We start from the raw sequence: 24,971 nt of genomic DNA on the forward strand, positions 1-24,971 counted from the left end.
TCCTGTACCTTCTTCTTATATTTATTTTGAAAAATGCATACAGGATAATATAATAGATTGAATTTCAATAAAAAAAATTCAGTTTCAACTAAATTGAAATATTCATTTATTAATTTTATTAATAATAGTACAATAAAATAGTAATAATAATAATAAAGTTATGTAGCTTTACTTCTTCTCTATTTTCTTTTCTTTTGCCATGATAAAATTATTTTCATAGAAGTTTTTTATTCAGATTATTAGTACAATTTAATTTTTTAATTATTTATTTAAATTCAATAATTTTTTACAAAAATATTAAACTTAATTTTATTCAGAAGATTTATTACCTTTTATGAAAATATGAAATTGAAAATAAATTAAAAAATGAAATTTTTATTTAAATATATTGTATTAATTATTTATTAAATATATTGTATTAAACTTAGGATATTTTTTTAAAATATATTGTATTAATTATTTATTAATTTTGTATTATTTTATATTACTTTAATAATTATGGGCATTTTGGTAATCTTTAATTTTTATTAATTAAACAATCTTTTTTATCTGTCATATCAATCAAATTTTACACTAATTCTCACAAACTTTACTTCCAAATCACTTACTTCTAAATTCACTCAAATAAACAATAAAAAGTTTACCTTCAAATTCATTTACTCACTCTCTCCAAGATCATCTCCTTCAAGTGAACACATCCTTAATCACTTATAATTAAGGCGATATCTTAAAAAAGTTTGTCTTTAAGTAAAAATTGTAAATGCTCATCAAAATTAACATTAAAGTTTAAATAGTTATGCCTTTTATTATTTAGTTGTAAGCACTCAATCCTTGAATTTTTACTCTTACTCTTTTACTTAAACAATTATTTTACTTTATATATATATATATATATATATATATATATATATATATATATATATATATTACGTTGTTGAACATATATTTTGTATATTCTGTAAAAATTTCGAAAGCATTTTAACACTTCAAATCTTCAACTTTTGGAAATATTGAGTAATTTTTAAAAACATTCGTTTTCTTTGAATAGGATAAATGATGTTTGCAGAAAACATTTAACGTTCAAATCAATTAAATACGTAAACTAACACTAAATATTATAATTAATAAATATAATTAATATATCTTATAAAATATGTTATTTATACTATTTTTTATGAATATTATTTTAGTTTGAGTCATATAATCTAATTATCTGTTAATCTCAAATTAATATATCTAATTATAAATAATACAGTTATAATGTTATCCTAGTCAATCAAGTAAAAAAAGATATATATGTTGACTTAATAAATAAATATATAATCGTTCAAAGACAATTTTTGTCAAACACAACTTGATTATATAATATATATATATATATATATATATATATATATATATATATTAAAAGATATTGTTTTAAAGGATATAAATCACATGATTTTGAAGAAAATATATTATTAAAGAAAATGATAGAATATATAAAATAGGTTTAATCATTCACTTGGTCCCTATTTTCGCATGGAATCTCAATTTCGTCCCTTTCTTTCTGAAAATATCAATTGGGTCCCAATTTTATGAAAATTGCAACAAATCGATCCTTTCCGTTAAATACTGTCAAACGGTGTTACGGTGTGTTTGACGTGGCACGCTGCGTTGGACGTGTTATCTGACGTGGCATCTGACGTGGCCTCCACTCCCTCAAATCCCTCTCCACCCTCCACTCCCTCCTCTCCTCAACTGCCCCGTCACCTCCACCCCCTCCCCCACTCGCTTCCCTCTCCAACTCTCCTCCACGCTCCGCTCCCTCACCTCCGTCAACAGCCTCCGCAACATCTCCGTCGTCTCCCTCTCACACCTCAGGAACCTCACCCACCTCACTCTCTCCAACCTTTCAAAAACCACAACCTGGTACTATTTCATCTTCTCATGAAAATAGGATCTGGAGAAACCCCAGAAAATGTAATATAAAAAAGACAGAACACAAAACAGGACAAAAAAAAAAGTTAGGGAAAGCACAGAAATTTCAGTTCCGAAGGTCATGTATTCCTGAGCAAAGGGAAACCAAATGAAGCAGGGGGCAATAAAATTAGAGGGTTTGAAAAGGGCGAAAGATCCAATTCCAAAAACTCAAACTTGAACTGAATCCATGATTCAAAAGAATGCAGGACCAAGAAAAACCCACACTTGAAACTTCAAAAACTGGCCAACCAAAGCGAAATTGCATGTTCAATAACCAATCCAAACAGACATAAAGGGTAACACGGTGGAATAAAGTGAATGAAACACTGAAAATTTACCCAAAAAATTAAGCTTTTTGATTCAAAAGGAAAAATAAAAGGCACAGGAGTCCAAATTTCATTAATTTTTAAACATAAAAAATGGGATATATGAAAGGCAGCATGTTTGAAGTTTCCCTTTTGGTATTGACATGAGAAGAGAATCCGAAGTGAAGATTTTCATTCCAAAACTGAAAGTGGGAAGAAAGAGAGAGATGTTGCGGAGGCTGTTGACGGAGGTGAGGGATCGGAGCGTGGAGGAGAGTTGGAGAGGGAAGCGAGTGGGGGAGGGGGTGGAGGTGACGGGGCAGTTGAGGAGAGGAGGGAGTGGAGGGTGGAGAGGGATTTGAGGGAGTGGAGGCCACTTCAGATGCCACGTCAGATAACACGTCCAACGCAGCGTGCCACGTCAAACACACCCTAACGCCGTTTGACAGTATTTAACGGAAAGGATCGATTTGTTGCAATTTTCATAAAATTGGGACCCAATTGATATTTTCAGAAAGAAAGGAACGAAATTGAGATTTCATGCGAAAATAAGGACCAAGTGAATGATTAAACCTATAAAATACTACTATTACGGTGTTGCAACCATCTTACATTATTTAAGAATTCAAGTATAGAATAATTTAAATATATATTTTTTTTTAAAATTTTGAAGCATAAGTTAAAATTATAACAAAAAAGTTCAGACTACAAACTAAATAATACTTAATATGTACGAAATAATCTTAACACTATCATCTTAACGAGATTTTCTATATATCCAAATAAATCTGTAATCAAATATTAATAAAGTTTTCTTTCTGTAAATAACATTAGTATTTTAATCCCAAATATTTAAGACACATCATTAAGATGAATCATACCTTAATATTGAAATTGTTAAAGTGTATTTAAGTTAGTTATTTTTCCAATGAAAAAAAAAATAAGCCGTTTTCTGTAAAGAAAAACTTAAGTTACTTTAAATTTTATGACAGTAAAAAATGATTTCTTCCAAACCAATTAAAAATAATAATTATTTAAACATGACACAACAAAATATGCTATTTTGATTAAAAAAAAGTTGTTAGTCTAATGGATTGATCAACACTGTTAAATTTTTAAAAAACCATATAAAACATAAACCTGTTACATAAAATATAAAAAATGCAACAAAGAAAATGACAGTGAAACTTTGACATTAATTAGTTGAATTTGTATTTGGGTATCCCAAACCTGAAGCCACAGAGGACCACACGCCATGTTCCCAATTTCCCCACAGAAATTAAATTTGAAAATTCTATTTCTGTGCGATAATTACCATTGTTTCCTCCTTTCAAGCAAACTTCCTCAAAAGTCAAATACTTAGCTATCTCATTCCTTTTCCTCATCAAAAAACAAATACTCATCATGTCATATTTTTGGTTTCAAAATATTTTATTTTGATTTAATAATATGAATGAATATCCTGTACACATTACGTTTTAGTATTTTTTTTTCTTTCATTTTTGGATAACTTTTTTAATATTTGTGAAAAATAGATCTAAAATAAATTATATAAAAAGTTCTCTGAAACCCATCTTCAAATAAATAAATATATATTTTATACACGATGATGTTTTTATTATTTTAAAAACAATGTGCTTAAGTTGTAATTTTTATTTTATTTTTTTAATTTTGAAGTTGTCGTTCCACGAGTTTCAATTGAAAAACTGTTTTAAGTTTCAATCTAAATAACAACATCAATTAAAATAAATCATGACCTTGAATGTTGGAAAAATAAACTAAAAAAATGATGTTTTAAAACACAAATTTTTATGCTTAGAAGTTAACTTTAGAAAAACAATGTTGTTAAGAGTAAGAGTTCATTTTAGGAGGTACAGTTTAAAAGTTAAGAGTAAAAATGTTTTAAGTTAAAAAAATGTTATATATATATAAACAATTAGTTTTTTTATATAAAATTATTATTTCTCTAAATTTTGAATTTTCTTTATATTTTCTTAATGATTCTTGATTTGTTTATTTTTCCAAAATCATAAGTTAAGACGCAGCAGCACATCTTTAGTAACCAATTAATTTCTTTTAGGGTAAGTTTGACTCCTTTTACATTTCAAGATCTCTCTCTCTCTCTTCTTACATGTGTAATTAAATTTATTATATGAATGACCAATTAATAAAGATGAATATATGTGAATATATATTTGTAGTAATGAGCTATTTGTAAAGGTTTTACTTCAAAGTAAACTACAATATAATATTTAACTAGAATGGTTGCATTCTTAAAAGAAAAATGGATGTCTTGGCTTAAGAGTAATTGTTGTCAAAACAATACTTTCTATTAGTCAAGAATGATTCACTAGTGCAGAAATCACTTCAACGTCTCTTCTTTTAGGTTTTTTTACGTCTGATCCCTACTCGACATCTATATGGATAATATTGATGGGACGTCTGACTGTACAGGTCGGACGTCTAAGACCCGAAAACTAAGTTTCACTCAATTAGATACTAATAATTTAACATACCAATCATAACAACACAACAAAACTTTATCATATGCATATTCAAAAGCCAATAACATGCATACGTAAAAGCCAATAACATGCATACACAAAAGTCAATAATATGTATACACAAAAGTCAATAATATGTATATATTCAAAAGCCAACAACATGAAAATCCAAAAGCAAACAACATGCAAATTCGAAAGTTGATAACATGCATATTCGAAAGTTAATAACATGCATATTCAAATATCAAAAACATGCATACCGAAAAGCCAATAACATGCATAGACAAAAACTTTTAAACAAGAATGCTAACCTTCTTAACCAATTACAAACGTAGTGGAGGAATTGGAGGACTAGAAAACGCAAAAAAAATGCTGCTTAAGAACGCAAGAAATCGCCGCCCAAGGAAACGAGCAAAATTGCACCAAAACACATCAAAAACTCATTTTAATCGGTTCAAATGGAAGATAATCCATCAAAGACTAATTTAATCAGAGTAAAAGTAAGTTTAAACGGTCCAAAAGAGAAAAAACGAACCTAAAAATGCAAAGTTGCAAGAGAAAACGCGAGGAGGAAGATGATGAATAGTGCGCGTAGTACTGCCCCGAGTTCGCTCAAAGTGTAATAAAACAACCTTAGACTTCGGGGCCCTCCCCCATCGGACGTCTATAGAGACATCAAACATCCGACATAGCGGCCCAAACGTCTATGTGTATTTAAAAATTAATTTTGGCAGAGGCTATCCACGTCCGATATATGGGGCCCAAACGTCTATAGAGACATCAGACGTCCGACATAGGGGCCCGAAGGTCTAAAGCAATGGAACAGGGCACCTTTTCACCTACCTGTCAGGTCATTAGGCGTCCGACATAGGGGCTTGGACGTCTATAGAGACATCAGATGTCCGACATAGGGGCACAAACGTCTAAAGCAATGGAACAAAGCACCTTTTCACCTACTTGTCAGGTCATTAGGTGTCCAACATAGGGGCCCAGACGTCTATAGAGACATCAGACGTCTGACATAGGGGCCCGGACGTCTATAAAGACATTAGACGTCCGACATAGGTCCCTACATTGCGAAATAAAATGACTTTTGGTATTCTGGTGCCACCATGAGACGTCGGGGTCTTTCCAGTCTGATGTCTAAGAGTTGTAAAAAATTATTTTCTACCACATTTTGGCGTCCGACTGGGAGGAGCTGGCGTTTTCGTGAGTATAGATGTTGGGGACCATCCCCATTGGACGTCTACAACATTAACTTATTTAAAGAAGTGTCATCGATCACTTTTTACGTTGGATATGTGTGGGTCTGACGTCTAATAGGTGATGTTATAAGCATTTTCTGCACTAGTGATTATAATTTAAATAATATTTAAATTTTATTTTTAAGAGTAATTATGTGATAAATAATACTGAATTTTTAGTTTGGAGTAATTGATTTTAAGTAATAATCCATTTGTAATTTGCAGTAATATTCCGCAAAATGAAACTTAATAGATTGATTAAGAATAAAATATATTTTACATTATTAAACCAATCAATATAAAAATAAAATACTCCAGAAATTTCTTATCTTTTTTATTATATATTATTATACAATAATATTGAGAGAAGAAAAAAATTTTCAAACAAATATTAAAAAAAAATAACATTGTTCATTAAGACCTATCATTTGACTCTTTTTCACTCTATGACAAAAGAAGATACACTAGATGTTAGAAATCTTAAGTTGACTAGAGATAAGATAAGTTTATAATATATATGTAAATATAAATATCATTTTATAAGTTGATTTTGTTAGATTGAATTAAGTTTAAAATTTATTTTTTAACATGGCATAGTCATAGTCATAAATAGAGTGTATTCTAGCAAAATTTATTATTTGATATCCAACTATTTTCAACCACCATTTAATATCTAGTTTCATGTACGAGATATATACCTCGATACCAGAAAATATGTTAAAAATCTCACATCGATTAAAAATAGGATAAATTCATAATATATAAGTCTATATAAATCTTATTTTACAAACGGATTTTATAAAGTTGAATTAGACTTAAAAATCATTTTTAATCTTATAAAAAAGTGAAAACATGGTACAATCTTTTCTTTTCAAAACTTAATTTCCTCCATTTTCAAATATCATAAATCTTCGCATTTCATTCTTATAACAATTTGTTCTCTTTTTGCGTAAAAACCGCATTTCATAATGCATCATATAATTTTAATGACAAAATATTTATAACGTAAAAAAAAGCAAAAATATTCATTCTTAATTTTGGTAAAATTTTCTAATCTAATAGTATGTTTGGATGAGACAATGTAAAGGAGTAATTCATTTATTTAAAGAATTACTCTTTTTTGAAGTAAAATTTGTTTAATGAAACGATTGAAAAAAATTAAAATTTAAAAATTTTAAGAATGTATTTTAAATAACTAAAAAATAAAAATTTGAAATTCCCTAAAAAAAAGAAGAAAATTGAAATTTCACTACTAATCATCCTCTCTTTGTACACATTATACACACATGTATATACTCAAAAAATTAAATTGTTAAATATCTAAATTTGACTAATAATTTTTGTAAATATTAAGTTTAAAGTATTTATTTTTGAAATGAGATATTATATTAACATAGAAATTGAATTACTAAATATAAATGAAAAGAAAAATATAAGATATTTTTATTATTTTTTAAACAAAATATTTAAAAAGAAAATAATTACAAATAATTTAAATATAATGTATTTTAAATTTTTAGAATTATTAAAATCTCTCGTCCAATAAGAAAGTAAAATTATAAGACAACTGATTACATTACTTCAGTAAATAAGCAAATATGCCCATTCTTTCATGTGGTACACCATTTTTTATAGTTTTTTAGATTAATCTAAAGGTATCAAAGCTTGTATTGGTGTTCATGGAGAAATCTCTCATAGGAAATGGTAGAGGTTGGCGGTGACTTTACACAGAGGTGGCTCAACATGAGGATTACAATGAAAGAACCGTACTAATTCGACAACTCATTTTTTTATGATAATTCTATAACTTAGTTTATTAAACTTTTATTGCATAATTTAATTTATATTTCAGTTAAATATTTTAATTTAACATTTCAATGTTAAAAGATAAATTGTCATACTTAAAAAAAATTGATTATTTTATAAATCTCGATCAAACATTAAGTAATAATTGATTAACGTTAGGCCAATCGATCAGATCATCCATATGGGAGAGAACTGGTCTGATAGTCGTCCAACATAATAAACCAATTTAAAAGTGATTCAACACAAATAACAATTTTATTGGATCACAATTTGATTGACGATAAGTAAAAGTCGATAACAAATAATAAAAATATAGGTATAGGTAAGATTGTTAAATTATATTTATACTGGTAAAAAAAAAGTTTTTTAATGCGCTATATACATCTTGATTTTACTGAAATCGAAGCGTATAAAAGCGCAATGACATTATTGTAGTTTTAACGAAAATATATGCATCGGTTGTCCGGGAACCGATGCTTAAAGGGGGATACTGCCTCGATTCTGAAAACAACCGAGTCAGAAAACTCTGATTCCACTTGCAAAAAGGACTTTTCACCTGACAACTTTTCTGATATAGAGGTTCAACCTCGGTTATCTGACCAACCGGGGCAGTAGAGGAGGTGAGAGAGGGAAAATATGATATTAGTTTTTCACCTCCACATTTTCTCTCGACCCAACCACCTCCCTCCTCTCCGACTTACTCTCATCAACCACTGTCAACCACTCGTCCCTCCTCCACTCCTCCTCCATCGCCCCCCTCATTTTCTTCACCGCGCCCCTCCTCCTCCCTTCCCAACCCCAATGTCGCCGCCACCACCACCACCAACAACCCCAACACCACCGACGCCTAGTGGTGCTCCCTCTACGGCCTCTTCTACCTCGTCTTCAAAAACGTCGTCGACAAGCTCAAGCCACACATCGCCCTCTCCAATCTCTCCCTACCCTCCGACTGTGCCACCGCTATGGTCCTCTTCTGCCTCGCCCACGACCTCTTCGGCAAAACCCTCACTACCCGCTACTCCCTTGATTTGTACCTCGTCTCCAAAATCACCAACATGGTCACCCGCCTCCTCACTACTCCCTCGATCCGCTACCCGTTGGTTGTTGCTGCCTCCTCGAGACCACCCAGGCCTTCGAGGAACTCACATCCCTCCCCAACATGTGCGGCGCCATCGACACCACCTCCGTCCACCTCCGCTTCACCCTCAACAGTAACCCTAACCTCAACCCCTACCGCTGCCGCTACGGCTACTCCTCTCTTTTCCTCCAGGTTGTCTCTGATCACAAGATCTTCTGGGATGTTTGCGTCAAGGCCCCCGGCGGCACCAACGACGCCACCCACTTCCGCGACAGCCTCCTTTACCACCCTCTACTGCTCTTTCTCCTCATCCTGATCTCCCCTAGCAGGATGGGCACCCCAGCGCAAAACCTGTTCGATGGAATGCTCATGAAGGGAAGGAGTGTGTGGGACAGTGTTTGACTTTGCCAATCCACCAAGAGTTCAATCCTGCTGAGGTTTCAAGTTGGCGTTAATTGGACTACACCAAACATCCCTATTCCTTCTAATTGGAAGCCTATAGCTACTTATGACACCAAACTAAGAAGGTACTTTGATTTTGTGTTACAAAGTTAGTGTTGTTAAGGCTGATGTAGTTGTAGTGCTAATAGAATTGATGGTGTAGTTGTTGTGCTGGTAGAATTGATGGTGTAGTTGTTGTGCTGGTAGAATTGTTGGTGTAGTTGTCGTGCTCTCAGCCTATTTTGTTTGATGATTTCACACTTGTATATTTTGTGAATGAAATTGGTATACTTCAAAAGTAACTCATCATCTCTTGTTTACAATTTTTGGTTTCAATGTTTTGGAGCTTTTCCCAAATGACTGGTGATTGAGGAAAAAAAACTTAAACCCCCTCTATTACAACCCCTGTTGTAGAAAGGTTGAGGAAAAAAGACTCTTTTACTACCTCGGTTTAACTAAAACCGAGGCATAAGAACCCTCTACTACCTCGGTTGTATTTCAACTGAGGCAAAATCATACACCTTTTTGACTCGGTTCAGAACCAAGGCAAAACAGGGTAGCTTTTTACCTCGCCAGTATATACCTCAATTACATAATCGTTGTCTATGAACAAAAATAACCGCTATCATTTCACTTGAGTGCACTAATGTTATTAAAAAAATTCAATACACTTCATACTTAAACACTCCAAATGGTCTGACCATGAAGAACTTCAAACATTAAATAAACAAAAAAATTGAAGTGATTGAAGACTAAAATGTAAGGAGTTAGAAGTGTTTGATCTTTTAAGAATTGTTATCAATCTATCTTTTTCTATAATTAAATTATCAAAACTCATAAGAAAAAATAAATATGAACTAGATATTAGTGTGTCTATATATATATATATATATATGATATTATTAAAATAAATTATAATATTAATAATTAAATTTTATAGAATTAACTCTCATTTATATAGCATTGACTTAATTACAACGAATCTCTTACTCCTTCTAATAAAATAAAGAAATTTGAATCAATGTGCATATGTATATTCTCAACATAAATCCAGTTAGAAAACGTACAATGGATAAGGACAATGAAGTGGAAGTGATATAAAAATTAATCGAAACATTGATACCATATAATATAATTGATACAAATTATGTGGAGTGTGGGGGCTAAATGTTCCCACAAATGCAGGTTAGTGGACAATCGCACTCTGTAAAGCTAACTTTTATAGCACGGTCACACTATTGCTTATTACACATTATTCCACATGTGAGGAACATTTGATCTTCTGTGGAATATAATTAAAATTAATTATAGAATTGACCAACTTCAAATTATAAATAACTGTTACGGAATTAAATTAGGCTATATTTATTTGTAATATCATATTTATTAAATTTCTCTATAAATAATTTGAAATTGAAAACAAAATGAGATCGTTAATAGAAGTTAAGATAAATAATAGCTTATACACCCTTTCTTCTTAATCTACCAAACTTCTTTTAAAAATATACCATATTTCAACTATATAGATTGATCCTACCCTGTTATATATTTTATTAAATATGTAAGAAAAATATTTAAATTAATTTTAAATTGTAAAATGTTTTATTTTTCTCTCCTGTAAAACTATTATTTTATGCAAAAATGTAAAACTAAATATACAGATTCATCAGAAGTAGTAAACTATTTAGGTTTTACTAGAAGTTTAATGATTTAATATTTTTCTTTATTTACTTTTTATTTTATGTGATTCTTATATTTTTCAATATTTCTAATTTAATCATCACATTTTTTTCTCGCATGTATTGTTCAATGGGAAGAATGATATTAATACTAACCTAATAAAAAACAAATCTTATTGAGTTTTTTAAACAAATCTAAGAATCACACTGAATCAAGAATGAATAAAGGAAATAAAAAGACTAAAAATATTATTAAATTTATTATTATTATTATTATTATTATTATTATTATTATACAAAGAAAACAAAAAGATAACTAAAATAAAATCTTTTATGTACGAACTAATATATATAACCCATGTTAGTTTTTTTAAATCCAAATTTATAAATTAAGATGAACTAATTTTAATTTATAAAAAATATTATGCCTTTTTCTTGTTTATTAAAAAAATTACCTAGATATGGTGACCAAAATACTTCAAAATTTATAACCACTTTGAGTAGGTCATCCTTGAATTACAACCACATTGCATGCTTGATATCACTAATTACTTATAGTCAAACTGTAATCAGAGCAAGACCCTCCAATGACATTAATGCATAGTCTTTTGGTTCACTATGTTTTTCAAGGCCATCAACCATATGATTATAATTTGTGTACTATGATTCATTTGACCACACACTATGGGATATATAAATAATATTCTTTCGTGTGGTTTAAATTTTAAGCTTGCTTCCAAACCAAGTTTAAAGCTTTTTGTTCATTTACACCTTATGAATATTAGTTATCTTTTATATGTATTGTGTCTAAAAAGTTGTACACTATTATTCTAAAGAAAATATATTGTTAGTATGATTTTAAAAATTCTTATTATAAAAATTAAATTAAATATTATATATAATAGTTTATAGTAAATAGTAGTGCAAGAAAATGACGCGGTATATCATTTACCCATTTTTAATATGATTCATTCTTTTGTCTATGCATTTTATCACTGTTTAGCTTTTCCTTTCATGCCAATATTAAAATCAAACCAACAACCATGGAAAAAAAAAGCATGTTATTTAAATCAAAAATAAAAAATATTAGATTATTTTTAATTCTTTTTTATTGTTAGATGATTAAATGTAAGACCAAGAAAATAGTTTTAAAATAGTGATAGTGTTTAAGGACGAAACTCAATTATTTTATTAATAAAATGTCAGAATTATAAATAAAATTTTTATTAATTCAATTCCATTTTATAAAAATCATCAAATTATAATTTTTATGTAAAGCTTCCATTTACCTTCTCTCTATAATTTTGATACTTTTTTTTAATCTATTTGAATATAAAAAACCATAAGATAATTCTAACGAGAACATTATCAATATATCGTCTAAGTTAAAGATAAAGTAAGTTCATTATTTTTCTCTTTCTTGAGATCAATGAAGGTTTAGAGTTGTATGCGTCTTATGGTTCAATACATGTGACTCAAAATAACTTAAAGTAAACCTTTATTTGTGTGTAATCATAAGGATATTTTTTTATTGAAGTTTTAATCATATAGTTAGATCATCCTCTAAGGAATATAACTTTTATGAAGGTTTAGAAAAAGGGTAATTTAGAGAAATAAAGCTTTTATAAAATGATACTTAGAGTATTTTATTATTAAAATGAAAGATTATAAATATATTTCTTTATTTTAAAATTCATTTTTATAAACCTTACTATTTCTCTAAACATTCTCTCTCTGTCTTCTTTGACTTTTCACTAAATTTTCTCACTCATCCTTCATTTGTTCTTCGACCAAGGACCATATATGAGCTTACGATAAAGAATCCTTGATAAGTGTCAAGAAAACGTTAATTTCCCACATAAATTTGACTTACCATGTTTTAATTGATAATCTTTTGTAAGTAAACAACCATTTTTACTTTAGATTACAAAATGAAGAGTAAATAAGTAAGCAAATAAAGAAATTAGTGTGTTTGTGGTGTTTTTGCAAATATTTTCAAAGAATTTAAGGATGTGCAACGGAAGCTCTAAAACGATGTTAAGTAATACAAAGGAAATTAAAGAAACCCTCGTAAGGAGAAAATCTCAAGGACCTACCTAAGGAAAAATGGCTACAGCTCGAGCCCAAAATGTGTCGCTAAGCGCTAAAAAAAGTGATTTTCAAAGATTTAGGATGTAACTTTAGCAGTTGAGCCATAAGATGGTGTTGAGTACTTAAGAAGGTTAAGAGAAAACTCTACATAAAAGGGAACCTTTATAGTTGAGTGCTAAAATTGGAGTTGAGCACCACTCTAGGCAATTTATAAATACAGGACCTCATGTCCTCTTTTAGGCATTGAGTGAAGAATTAAATAGTAGCAGTAGAGTAGGAATACATTCTTGGAGGTTCAAGAGATGATTCATTGTAAATATTATATTTAAATATTGTTGGGATTGCATTGCAATATTCTATGAGTAGTTGAACTCTCTCATGTTGAAGTTGGATGTAACCAATTATAATTATTTGTACTTCTATATTTTGGATATTTATCTATGTTTTCATTCAATTTATTTGAGAATTAATTTATGTTTGTTGATGGATGAACCTAGTACTCATTTTATTTCACTGGCTTAGGATTGAGTAGGAATTGGTTTCAAGTTGTGATCAACTAATTCTCTTCATACTTTTAGATGTTAGGAATAAATCTAAGGCTCTAGTTGATTATAAAGTCTTGCACTTAAAGCAAGTGATTCATTCAAACAATCATTGAAGAATTATACTAGAGTTTGATGATCTTAAGCTTATATGCCATGAATGGATCTATATTTACATTTAAAGAGCACTCCCAAGACATTGAATGATTTGCATAAGTGAATAGAGAAGATGAGTAATGGTGTAGTGGAAGAGAATGAGATGAAATTGAATCATAACATCCACTCCACTCAATCTATATAATATATACTATTATCAATATTCTTATACAAAAATATCAAAAAGCAAACTACCAATATATTGTTAAATCCCTATGGATACGATAACCCTCATTAGGATATTCTAGAATTCACTTGGTACACTTGCCAATATTTACACAACTGGATAACTCTTTTAAAAGTTGCGCTCCACACACACGCACGCGCACGCAAACATACATACACACACATACGAGCGCACTAATGAATGCACACACACACACACAAACGCTTAAAGTCACACACTCTCACACGCACACACACACACACACACACACAAACACACACCCACACACCCATAAACGAACAGACACACACGAACAATACACACACACACACACGAACAAACACATCCACACACGAACACATGCACACGCGACCACATGCGCACACACACACTTTTTCTTGTTGGGAAGAGTGTAAGGACTTGTAAAATAGTATAAGAGGAATGGTGATTTTTAAAGATGAAACTTGATTCTTTTTTATTAAAAGGTCAAGACTATAAATAAAATTTTTATTAATCGAGTTTTATTTTGCAAAAAACACGATGTCTCTAGAATTTCGATATAAAGGTTTCCTCTACCTTCTCTATAAAATTCTGACATTCTTCTTTGTCCTTTTAAAGATCAAAGACTAAAGAATTGATTCTAGAAAAGTAATAATAAAATAAATTTACTTTTACTTATTTTTTAGGTCAACGAGTATTTTGAGATACATGTGACCTATGATTCAACACCTGACTTAAAATAGCTCAAAATGAATTTCTATTTTTAATATAATGATTGAATTATTTGATTATAAATTATTTGATTTAATTATTGTGTGCTAAATTTGATATTTGATTAATGAAACTTGAAAATAGAAATGAATTCTAAAGGTTCTAAAGATTTTGATTAGAATAAGAGATGAAAAAACTCATTATAATCAATGATACAATATAATATACAGATTTCATTTTGATTTTAGTTAAACTCGCTTAACAAACTAAAAATCCATTAAAACGAATATTAAAATAGAATCATATATATATAAAAAATGTAAAATCGAGATAAGAGATAAATAAGTGACCCTTTGTATCTTTTCTAAAGGGAAATGGAGGGAAAAGTGGTCCCTTCCCACTTCACTCTTCTCCTCACTTCTCCAACATTTTCCGTACATACTTTCACGTCACTTTCAAGGAAAATTTGCTTAAAAATAATATGAAAAATATTTAGCTTAAATTACTTGTTTTTATTTTTTTTTAAATATTAGTTTTATGATATATGTGGAAACTATAAAGATTAACATAACACATTTTGCTAAAAAAATATATATTTAAAAATATTTTTATTTGACTTTTAACGCTTAAAAGGTTTATTTAGATCGAAACGCGGTTAGAAAATTATCTATTAAATTTACCAGCGATGTATATTCCAGGACAACTTATTAAATGGTATAATTTCACTACAAATTTAGTCTGAATGATGTGTTTGGTTTAATCTATTTTAGAAGACTTAATTTTATTGCTAATTCTTTAACAGACTGGATTAGTGGTTTTTATGGACATTCTTAATTATCTCATTTATTTAAGGCCTGTCTATTCGATACTAAAAATAAATTGATTCCTTCCTCAAAATTCTTTTGAATTGTTGGGCATATAGTTCTTTAATTTATACCACTTGTATTTTTCCTTAATTTTTTAATCTAATCCAGTCTCTTTTTCAAATTGAGCAAATTTTAATTTATTTGTTAATAGTTTTTATTTAAAAACCTTAAATTTAATTTTCTAATAACATAATTATCAATGGAATTGATTAAATTACCTCGTCCTCAGATATCAGTCTTCACTCTAAATAAAAATTAAATCTCGAAATTTAAATTATTAAAATCCAATATATCATTTACTCGAAGAGAAAAAAAAATCTGATCTATCATCTTGTAAAATCTTTCGAACTTAACGAGTTTGACTCAATTTCTTATTTCTAAATTGAAAAAAAAAAAATTAAACTGGATACATATAGTCTTTATATTCTAATTAATTTTTTTTAAAATCCATATCATTAAAAAATCATTTATACACCTTCTGACCATTATATTATACTGTAAAAGTTTACACAAAATAAAATAAGATTCATAATATACCAATGGAGATCATATACGTAACTCAGAAATGATCTAATTACCTTACTAAATTAAAGATGCAAACCATTAAAGCAAGATAATCCAAGATTATAAACTCCCAGATTTCTCTTTTGAACTCCGAACTGTTCAGCAACATAACTCAAGCATTCCCCACTCGCCAAAGAACAGCGCGTGCCCTCACTCTCTGCCACGATCCCTGTCTCCATTTACTCCCTCATCACCACATTCAAATTCGTTTCTTCTTCAAAGCACTCTTATCTTCCACACTCATTCAAACACAACACAACACAAAGTCACAAACACACTCAACACTCCACACTCAAATCTGGCCTCAAAACTCTCTTGTTCTCTTCCCTTCTCCCTCATTTCCTTGTCATTTTCCTCCTCCTTCTTCCTTTTTCTCCAACCCATAATCCACATACTTCACTCAAGCACACAGAGAGAGAAAGTTCAGTGCTTTTGGGTAGAATCACCATCCCATTATCCTGCATTTCCCATTTCATGCATTGATTCCATCTGGGTCTCTCTCAAAATCCCTTTTTGATGATGGACACCGCTTCATCTCCTTTGTCCCTCCAAAGCCAAAAGACAAGCTTCCAGGACCTTCCAGAAGCTTCCCCCAAGCCTTACAAGAAGGGCTTTGTGGCCACCCTAATGGGAGGAGCCTCCACTAATCCTTCCTTCAAAGAAGACAACTACTTTGTCTCCCTCCTCAGGTCCTCAGAGAAGAAAGCCCTTCAGGAGCTGAAGGAGAAGCTCAAAGCTTCCTTTGAAGACTCTCCCTCTGATGCCTCCATGTGGGGCATTCCCCTCCTTGGAGGGGATGACAAAGCCGATGTTATTCTGCTGAAGTTTCTTAGAGCAAGGGACTTCAGGGTTGGTGATGCCCTACACATGCTTGTAAAGTGTCTTGCTTGGAGGAAGGAGTTTGGTGCTGACACCATTTTGGAAGAGGATTTGGGGTTCAAGGAGCTTGAAGGAGTGATAGCGTATATGCAAGGGTATGACAAAGAGGGGCACCCTGTGTGCTACAATGCTTATGGGATGTTTAAGGACAAGGAGATGTATGAGAGGGTCTTTGGTGATGAGGAGAAGCTGAAAAAGTTCCTCAGGTGGAGGGTTCAAGTCCTCGAGAGAGGCATCAAGGTTCTTCATTTCAAGCCTGGTGGAGTCAATTCTCTAATCCAGGTCACAGACCTCAAGGACATGCCGAAGAGAGAGCTGAGGGTGGCTTCCAACCAGATCCTCTCCTTGTTCCAAGACAACTACCCGGAAATGGTGGCTCGCAAGGTTTATGTAGTTTTGTTGTTTTCTTCAAATTTGGAACTTGTTGAAGTTTGTCGTTTTGGTTTCTCTCAATTAATGCCATGGCATTTATGTAACTGTGACACATTTTCACCTTTTTTTGAGAAATATATTTTTTTCTCATTCCTTGGTTTGGCTTTTGGGGATTCAGATTTTCATCAACGTGCCATGGTACTTCAGCATGTTGTATTCAATGTTCAGTCCGTTTCTGACTCAGAGAACCAAGAGCAAGTTTGTGATCTCTAAGGAAGGAAATGCTGCCGAGACACTTTACAAGTGAGTTTATTGGTTCCATATGTATGAATTACTTTTCTGTCTTTTTTCCCCTGTTTAAATCTTCTGCAATTCAAAACCCTACTGCTTTAAAGCATTTTGGCTCCACTCATATTTTAAATCTATATTAATATTTAAAAATGCTTCTGAGATCTTGTCTGCTTTCTAATTTCTACTATTCATAGATTTTGTTCGTAAACATTATCATTACTTAAGTTGTCTTCTTCGGTTTCATTTTGTGGTAACGAATATAATTCCAACTTTCCTTCTATTTCCATTTTGGGTTTGCTTTCTGAAGGGAGTTGCTTTCTTGTGTTCAGATTTATTAGGCCTGAGGATATTCCTGTTCAGTATGGAGGACTGAAACGGCCCAGTGATTTGCCGAATGGTCCCCCAAAACCTGCATCTGAGTTCACAATCAAAGGAGGAGAGAAAGTGAACATACAGATTGAAGGAATTGAGGTGATGATTCACCCACTGCTTTTGGTGCATGTTTCCATCAACTTTTTTTTAAAGAAACAATAACTTGTTTTTCCTTGTTTGAACAATTATTTATTTATTTCTGAGCAAGTTTACATTTTACACGCACTCAATAATCACTGTTTAAATATGAAAATTTATTGGCTTGCATAATAACTATCTTTCATTCTACTCTCATTTCTGATTTCTTGAAAAGGGCATACAAATTAAACTCAACAATGTGTCTAACACACTTTTCTCTGCAGATTATGATTAGTCTCACTGTCATGCAAATAAATTGGTTCCTTTTTAGATATAATAATCTTTGTTTTTGGATTTTCTATGTATTAAATTTTGGCTTAATGGTTTTGTTGCCAATGGAAGAGTAGTTGGTAATTTAGTTCGTGTTGGTTGAATCAGGCTGGTGCAACAATCACATGGGACATTGTAGTGGGAGGGTGGGACTTGGAATACAGTGCTGAATTTGTGCCAAATGCTGAAGGAAGCTACACCATAGCAGTGGAAAAGCCAAGGAAGATGGGAGCCTCGGAAGAAGCAATCCACAACTCATTCACATCAAAAGAATCTGGAAAGATGGTACTCTCAGTTGATAACACTGCCTCAAGGAGGAAAAAGGTTGCTGCTTATCGCTATGTTGTCCGCAAAAGCAGCACCATTTAAGACGGCCATTAAATAGATTTTAGGACCTTTCATTAATATTTTGCATGTGATGTTTACTTTTTCTACCTTTTTTTGGTTAATTTTTAGAGGGTCTCATTTATGTTTCTGAACTCTTTAAAGCCTGTTCCACAGGTATTAACTAGTAGTGGTACTAATGTGATGTAAAAAGGATAAAAAAACTGGTGGTGTTAGTATATGGCTTGGTATAGAAGGAAAGCAGATTAAGTTTGCTTATATAGCATACCAAATTACTGTTTGTTGCCCCCATTAGATCGTGTGTGAGACCATTGATTGTATTGTCTCTGAGACACGTGGTTGTTGTGTATGTTGCAATCTAGAGGCATCATCACATTGTGAAGGAGCAATCTATGGTTTATGATTTGAGGTTTCTGTTTTTGTGAGGGGTTTGATTGGTTGAAGGAAAGTACTTGAGACATGTACACGCAAATGAAAAGGAAAATTCTGTGGGTGGTGGATATTGACAGGACCATGTATTGTAAGAGGGTGTTTGGTTTGGTTACTTTGTATAGTTTCTATTATAATCAACGTATGGACCAAGAGGGTGATCAGAGTTCCAAAGCAAGAAGCTGGAAGAGGTCACGGGCAGTGTCTGATAACGTGTTCAGAGGGTTAGTATTAGGTAGTGAAGCCTCTTTCATTGCTTTATAATGTTCCAAGAGTGATGTCAATTCTGCTTTCTTTGGTTTTTAAATTGGTTCTCTTTCTACCCTCTTTTACCTTTTATGCATCTATATGGATCTTCTGTCCTGAGACTAAGGTTTTACTATTTACTCACAAAGTGTATTTTAGTATTTGGTAATTTGTCTTTTATGGGGATGGCTTTGATTGGGTGGTAGATAAAGCAGTTTACTTATTATGGGTTGTGTAAACTTTAAGGTTTTTAACATAGGAGTTGAGATGTGTTAAAAATAGAGTTTCATAAATTTTAGACATGGGCTTAGAATTGAAAAGACAACTAACTCATTTGTTACATTTTAATTTGACCGTTTTTATAATTATTTAAAAGGTTATCCAAAAATGTGAATATCTTAGGTAAGTAAACTCAAAATTAAGCAACTTGTCCGGTTTTACAATTTTTAACAGTGTATTTAATTTCAAAACTGAGTAGAGAAGGTTCAAAAACAGGAGAGTAAAGGCCAAAATAAATGATGTCTCCAATTGAGTTGTATATATATTGGAATGAACTATGTTTACTCTGCTAATTGGATACAATGTCCTTGCATCATAGGCGGCATTGAATGCATTTTACTGTGACAATTGTACACAATCTTTAATTCAAACCAGTATTGAGCATTATCAAATGGGAAAAGGAACTTGTCATATGAAAAATTGTCATTCAATGCACCTTCTACCAAGTACTGCAGAATTCCTTAGTAGCAATTGCAGAATGGTATTGTCCTGAACGATTTCCCTTGTGCAGATGCAGAATGCTCAATTCTCAGGATTTCGAGGGTTATTACTTATATTTTATTTTAGTTGAATTTTTTGCCCAAGACTGAGAAAATTTTACTACCTGCCAGCCCTTTAAGAATGGACTAGTTGCTCTCTAGATAGCCTTCAATCCTTGAACGGGGGTACTAACCTTACGGTTGCGAGATTGATTATTTAATTTTATTTTTGAAGTAAAAGTTCATTTTTATTTTTATTAATGGGTATGAAACTTTTATTCGTTACAAAATGTAAAATTCAGAACAACGAAAACAAAAATACTATCAAGAATTCAATATCAAAATTATATATATAATAAAAAATTATAATTATATAAATATCAATGGAGATAATAGAAGTAAATATGAGAAAAAGAACATGACAAATATTTACATACTAATTTATGTCATCATATCTATTTTAAAAAATTAAATATTATCTATTCTCGTACTTAATCAAAATAAAGATTCTCAATATTCCCAGTCACAATTGAAATGAATTGGAACAATATATGATAAGAGTCATCAATACTACCTCGTTATCATATTTTTATTTTCAAAATATAATTATCTTTTTAATTAAACTTCCATTTAATAACTATTATAGTTCTAGTCATTCTAAAAATGTCTCTTTAATTTTAAAATGCACCAATATTATATTTCTTCCATTCTCTCTCAGTTGACTTTTCCCTCTCTTTAAATGACTTTAATGTATCCTATTAATTTGAATCACCTCCACTAAAACAAAGTGAGACATAATGGTCCATATTATTTAGTCTATTCTCCACATAAGGATCCCAATAACCCAACACTTACAACATATATTTGCATGGAAACCCCCAAGCATCGTAACTTTGTTCTCTCTTAGCATCATATCCTCTGTTGGGATAACCCAACAAGCCATACATACATTCATAGGCAAAATCCAACACAAATATTACATAAACCCTATCCTCATGCATACACAAACACTTTCCAAACAATAATAACAGATAATCATAATAATATTAATATATACATGCATCAACAAAAATATTATCGATCAAGATAATCAAGAACACATATGACATACAACAATAAGCAACCAAAGGTAAGCTTTCCCATACCTTGGCCAACTAGAGCTTTATCTACAACCTCAAAACATCACTAATCTTCCTTTGCTCTAAGAGTTTATGTTGCTTTCTCTCTTCTTCTCCCAAAACATCAATCTCTTCTCTTCCTCTGATTTCTCTCTTTGATTTAGAGTTTTATAGAATTTCTAAACACGTAAAAAACTACCCCTCTCTCTATATGTTATTATTTATAAATAACCCACTCCATCTCTAATATTTCTCACTTACAATAATATATTTTATTCTAATTATAATGAGTCTATCAATAATATATTATTATTATTATTATTATCATTATTATTATTATTATCTAATAATAATATCTAATTACATCCAATAATATCTTAAGATATCTTTTAATTAGCAATATCTCACAATATCTTTTAAATCATCTAACAATACCTAATAATGATTTTCTCTAATAATAATATTTCTTTTAATCTTTAAACTCATCAAATTATATATCTCCTATTTTCATTTAACTAATTGTTAAAATAATAACAATTAAATATTCTAAAAGATTTAATAATATATTTATATTAATTTTTTATATTATTTAATTTGCATACTTTTTTTATATAAACTCCTATTTTAATTTTTTGCATCTAATTAATAAAAGGTAAAAGATCCTTTTGCCTCTATACAAAAATATAAATAAAATAAAATAAGTAATATATCAAATTTAAACACGGTGAGATACAAAAGTGATCTTATCATTTTTTTATATAAGATATTGTCTAGTTTTGTTGAGCTTTTATCTAGCCCACGTTAGTTGTTGGATCCATTATAGTCTTAATCTCCTTTGTTTAGCATCCTTTCGCTCAACCATATAAAATAATTTTTATTTGCAGTTTAATAATATTTACTATATGCTTACTTTTTTTTATAAAAATAAATATTTTTTATGATCAATTCAACTCGAACTGTTCTAAAAAATTTTAAAAATTATGATATTTTTTAAAATTTATTATTTATAGAAGTTAGTTATAATAACTTTTAAATAATTAAAATTAGTATAGCTGAATTTAACTTTTTACTTCTGACTACTTTAACCCAAAAATCCTTGTAAAGTTTTTTTTCTTCTAAGTTTTACGAAGAGAGTTGACTAAAGTATTTCTTTTCTGCCAGAAACAGAGTATAGATGATATTGTGCTGAAAAACTATATTGTATTTTAAGAAATAATTACTATTATTTTAATAAAGAAGCTCAGTTGATTTTTAAATAAAATATTAATAGCATAATAAATATTAATAGCATAATAAATACTAATAGCATAATAAATGTAGATATGTCATGTTATTTTAAAAATTTAACGTACAAGTATAAATTTGTATACTAAAAAAATAAATGATTAAGTAAATAAATAATATTATTTTACATTTTTAACTGCATCAATTATGACATTAACGTTTAATATTAAGTTTGGAATTATATTCCTTTGGCAAAAGAGTTTGAAATTACAGATTAAAATAATAAACTAATTGTTGTATTTATATAAATATAATAAAAAGTTTAAGTTTCAAAACATAAAATTCATTCAACGTTAACCACGATAACAGTATGCCGATATATATATATATATATATATATATATATATATATATATATATATATATATATATATATATATATATATATATATATATATATTATGGAATAATTAATTTATAATTAACCAAAATGCTAGATACATAATAATCTGATTTGATACCGTGTGAGAACTAAGAAAATAAAATATTAGATTTCGATAAGTGTTTAAAAAAATAGACTCGAGTATTTTGTTTTAAAATAATTAGATAATATAAATATATTTTTTTAAATTCGTCTTATTATTTAAAACACAAACTATCTCTCTAAAATTCTTCTTCTGATTCTCTCTCACTTCTCTATAAGATATTTAACTCATCGAAAATTTGTTTGACGATCAGGAAGTTCTTAGGAGATCACGACTGAGTAATCTCTATTCTCTACCGACCAGTTGAGCAAATAAGTTTTGACTCCTTTTTCCTTTCATGCTGATTTTTTGTCACATTTGTCATATGTTACCTTTTCCTAACTGTTTGTCAATCTGAGGTCTTTATGACTCACTCTGATTACAATTTGGTGATTTACAGACGTTTCTAGAGTTCTTTGCATTTGAAGCAATGGTCAAGCATTCTTAGAGATGTAATAGTTCTCTATAAGGTAAGGAAAGCTAGTATTTGTCTTTAAATTACATTATAATGTATGGAATTGCAACTACTAAAATGTATGATTGTATATGATTGAATATGCATAAAATGTGTGTGATTTAATGTTAACTATGTTGATTGAGGATAATCAATGATATGATTATTGATTCTCTGTGTGAACTTGTTTAACATGGTGAATATGTTTGGCTTGATGGTGTTGGGGTTATTTTTGGTGGAAACGTTAAGAGTATAGGTGTAAAAGAGTTATAGGTCAAGTTTGATCTAAAATGAAGGTTTGAAAGCGATTTTCTAAAATACTAGTCTAAGGTAAGGATTTTTGGTTTAGCACAGTTAGTTTAATCTTTTGGAACTTGTTTAGACTTGGATTTAAGAGAAATCTTATCTAAGATTAGGTAGTAGTATTTTAAAGGTGTTTTGGTTGGCTTTTAAGGACATTTTTGGGGTTACGAGAGATTTAAAATTATAGACTTTGGGTCAAATTTGTCAGTTTATAAGGTATTGATAAGTCATTTATGACTTGTTAGGCTCCCTAAGCTACTTACAAATGAACTAGAATATGTAGAATGCGATTTTGGTCTCTAAATTAGGAATTTAGTTGTTTTTGAGTTGATACCTTGTTGCAAACAGTTTGTTATTAGTTTAAGATAGATTATACACTTTTGTTTAGGTCTAAAATAATTTATAATCCAATCTAGAAGTGTTAGAAGCTGGTAAAAATGATTATAATAGGTAATGGATGGGTTAGGAGTGCCAATTTTGTAGTTTTAGTGCTATAGAGTTATGCAATCTGGCTGGGCAAGCAAAATGTGCTAGCTGGGCCAGTTTAGAGGAGTTCTGACAATGGGTTCCATAGCTTGGGCGAGCCAGCTCGCTCAACTTGGGGAGCTTGATGTTTTGGAGCTCGCTGGGCGAGTGGAGGAGCTCATTGGGCAAGTATTTAGGGCTTTTGGCAAAAAGTTGTAGGGGCTGAGCGAGCCAACTCACCTAGCTTGGGGAGTTGACTGTTTTGCCTCTCGTTGGGCGAGCAGAGGCTGTTAGCTGTGCGAGTGGGTCTGTGTTCGTGGGTGGTTTTGAATCCTTTTATTTATGTGTATGGTGTTTAAAAGATATATTGGTTTGTTGTATGATCTATGAAAATGTTTAGAACTTATGTTTGAATGAAATGAGGTGTGTAAGAGTCCTAATGAGGATTCTTAATGATTGTATCATAATGTTGTTAGTATGAATGAAAGGATCTCAGTCTTGGAGGTTATCTTGACACTCTAATGGCCATTCATTTCTCAAGTAGAGAAGATTGACACATGTGGTGAGAGTAGTAGGAGGTCTTAGTCTAGGTGCTTCCAGTATGGCCTAAGACACGATACATACTAACCTTGTGAGTGTGGTAAGGTAAAACCCATGAGCAATGACTT

General features: G+C 30.5%; 1 protein-coding gene and 1 pseudogene across 1 annotated transcript; both read left to right on the plus strand.

Annotated features, from left to right (window-relative positions):
• Positions 1-8,271: 8,271 nt before the first annotated feature.
• LOC148190903 (uncharacterized) lies at positions 8,272-9,301 on the plus strand (annotated as a pseudogene).
• A 7,014-nt stretch (positions 9,302-16,315) lies between these two features.
• Positions 16,316-19,596, plus strand: LOC124821950 (patellin-6-like). Its single transcript, XM_047293889.2, has 4 exons — positions 16,316-17,378; positions 17,545-17,669; positions 17,987-18,128; positions 18,546-19,596. Exons 1-4 carry the CDS (start codon positions 16,632-16,634, stop codon positions 18,804-18,806), a joined length of 1,275 nt encoding a protein of 424 aa, XP_047149845.1. The 5' UTR covers positions 16,316-16,631; the 3' UTR covers positions 18,807-19,596.
• Positions 19,597-24,971: the final 5,375 nt, after the last annotated feature.

Source organism: Vigna umbellata, chromosome 11 (genome assembly GCF_029865625.1).
Source record: "Vigna umbellata cultivar VRB3 chromosome 11, Vumbellata_1.0, whole genome shotgun sequence".
Classification (NCBI taxonomy): Eukaryota; Viridiplantae; Streptophyta; class Magnoliopsida; order Fabales; family Fabaceae; genus Vigna; species Vigna umbellata.

What these genes read in the sequence shown, in the direction of transcription:
- LOC124821950 (XM_047293889.2), top strand. Translation starts at nt 16,632, where the DNA reads ATGATGGACACCGCTTCATCTCCTTTGTCCCTCCAAAGCCAAAAGACA. An exon ending in CGGAAATGGTGGCTCGCAAG is followed by an intron (nt 17,379 to 17,544) that starts GTTTATGTAGTT and finishes TTGGGGATTCAG; the next exon opens with ATTTTCATCAACGTGCCATG. An exon ending in TACAGATTGAAGGAATTGAG is followed by an intron (nt 18,129 to 18,545) that starts GTGATGATTCAC and finishes TGGTTGAATCAG; the next exon opens with GCTGGTGCAACAATCACATG.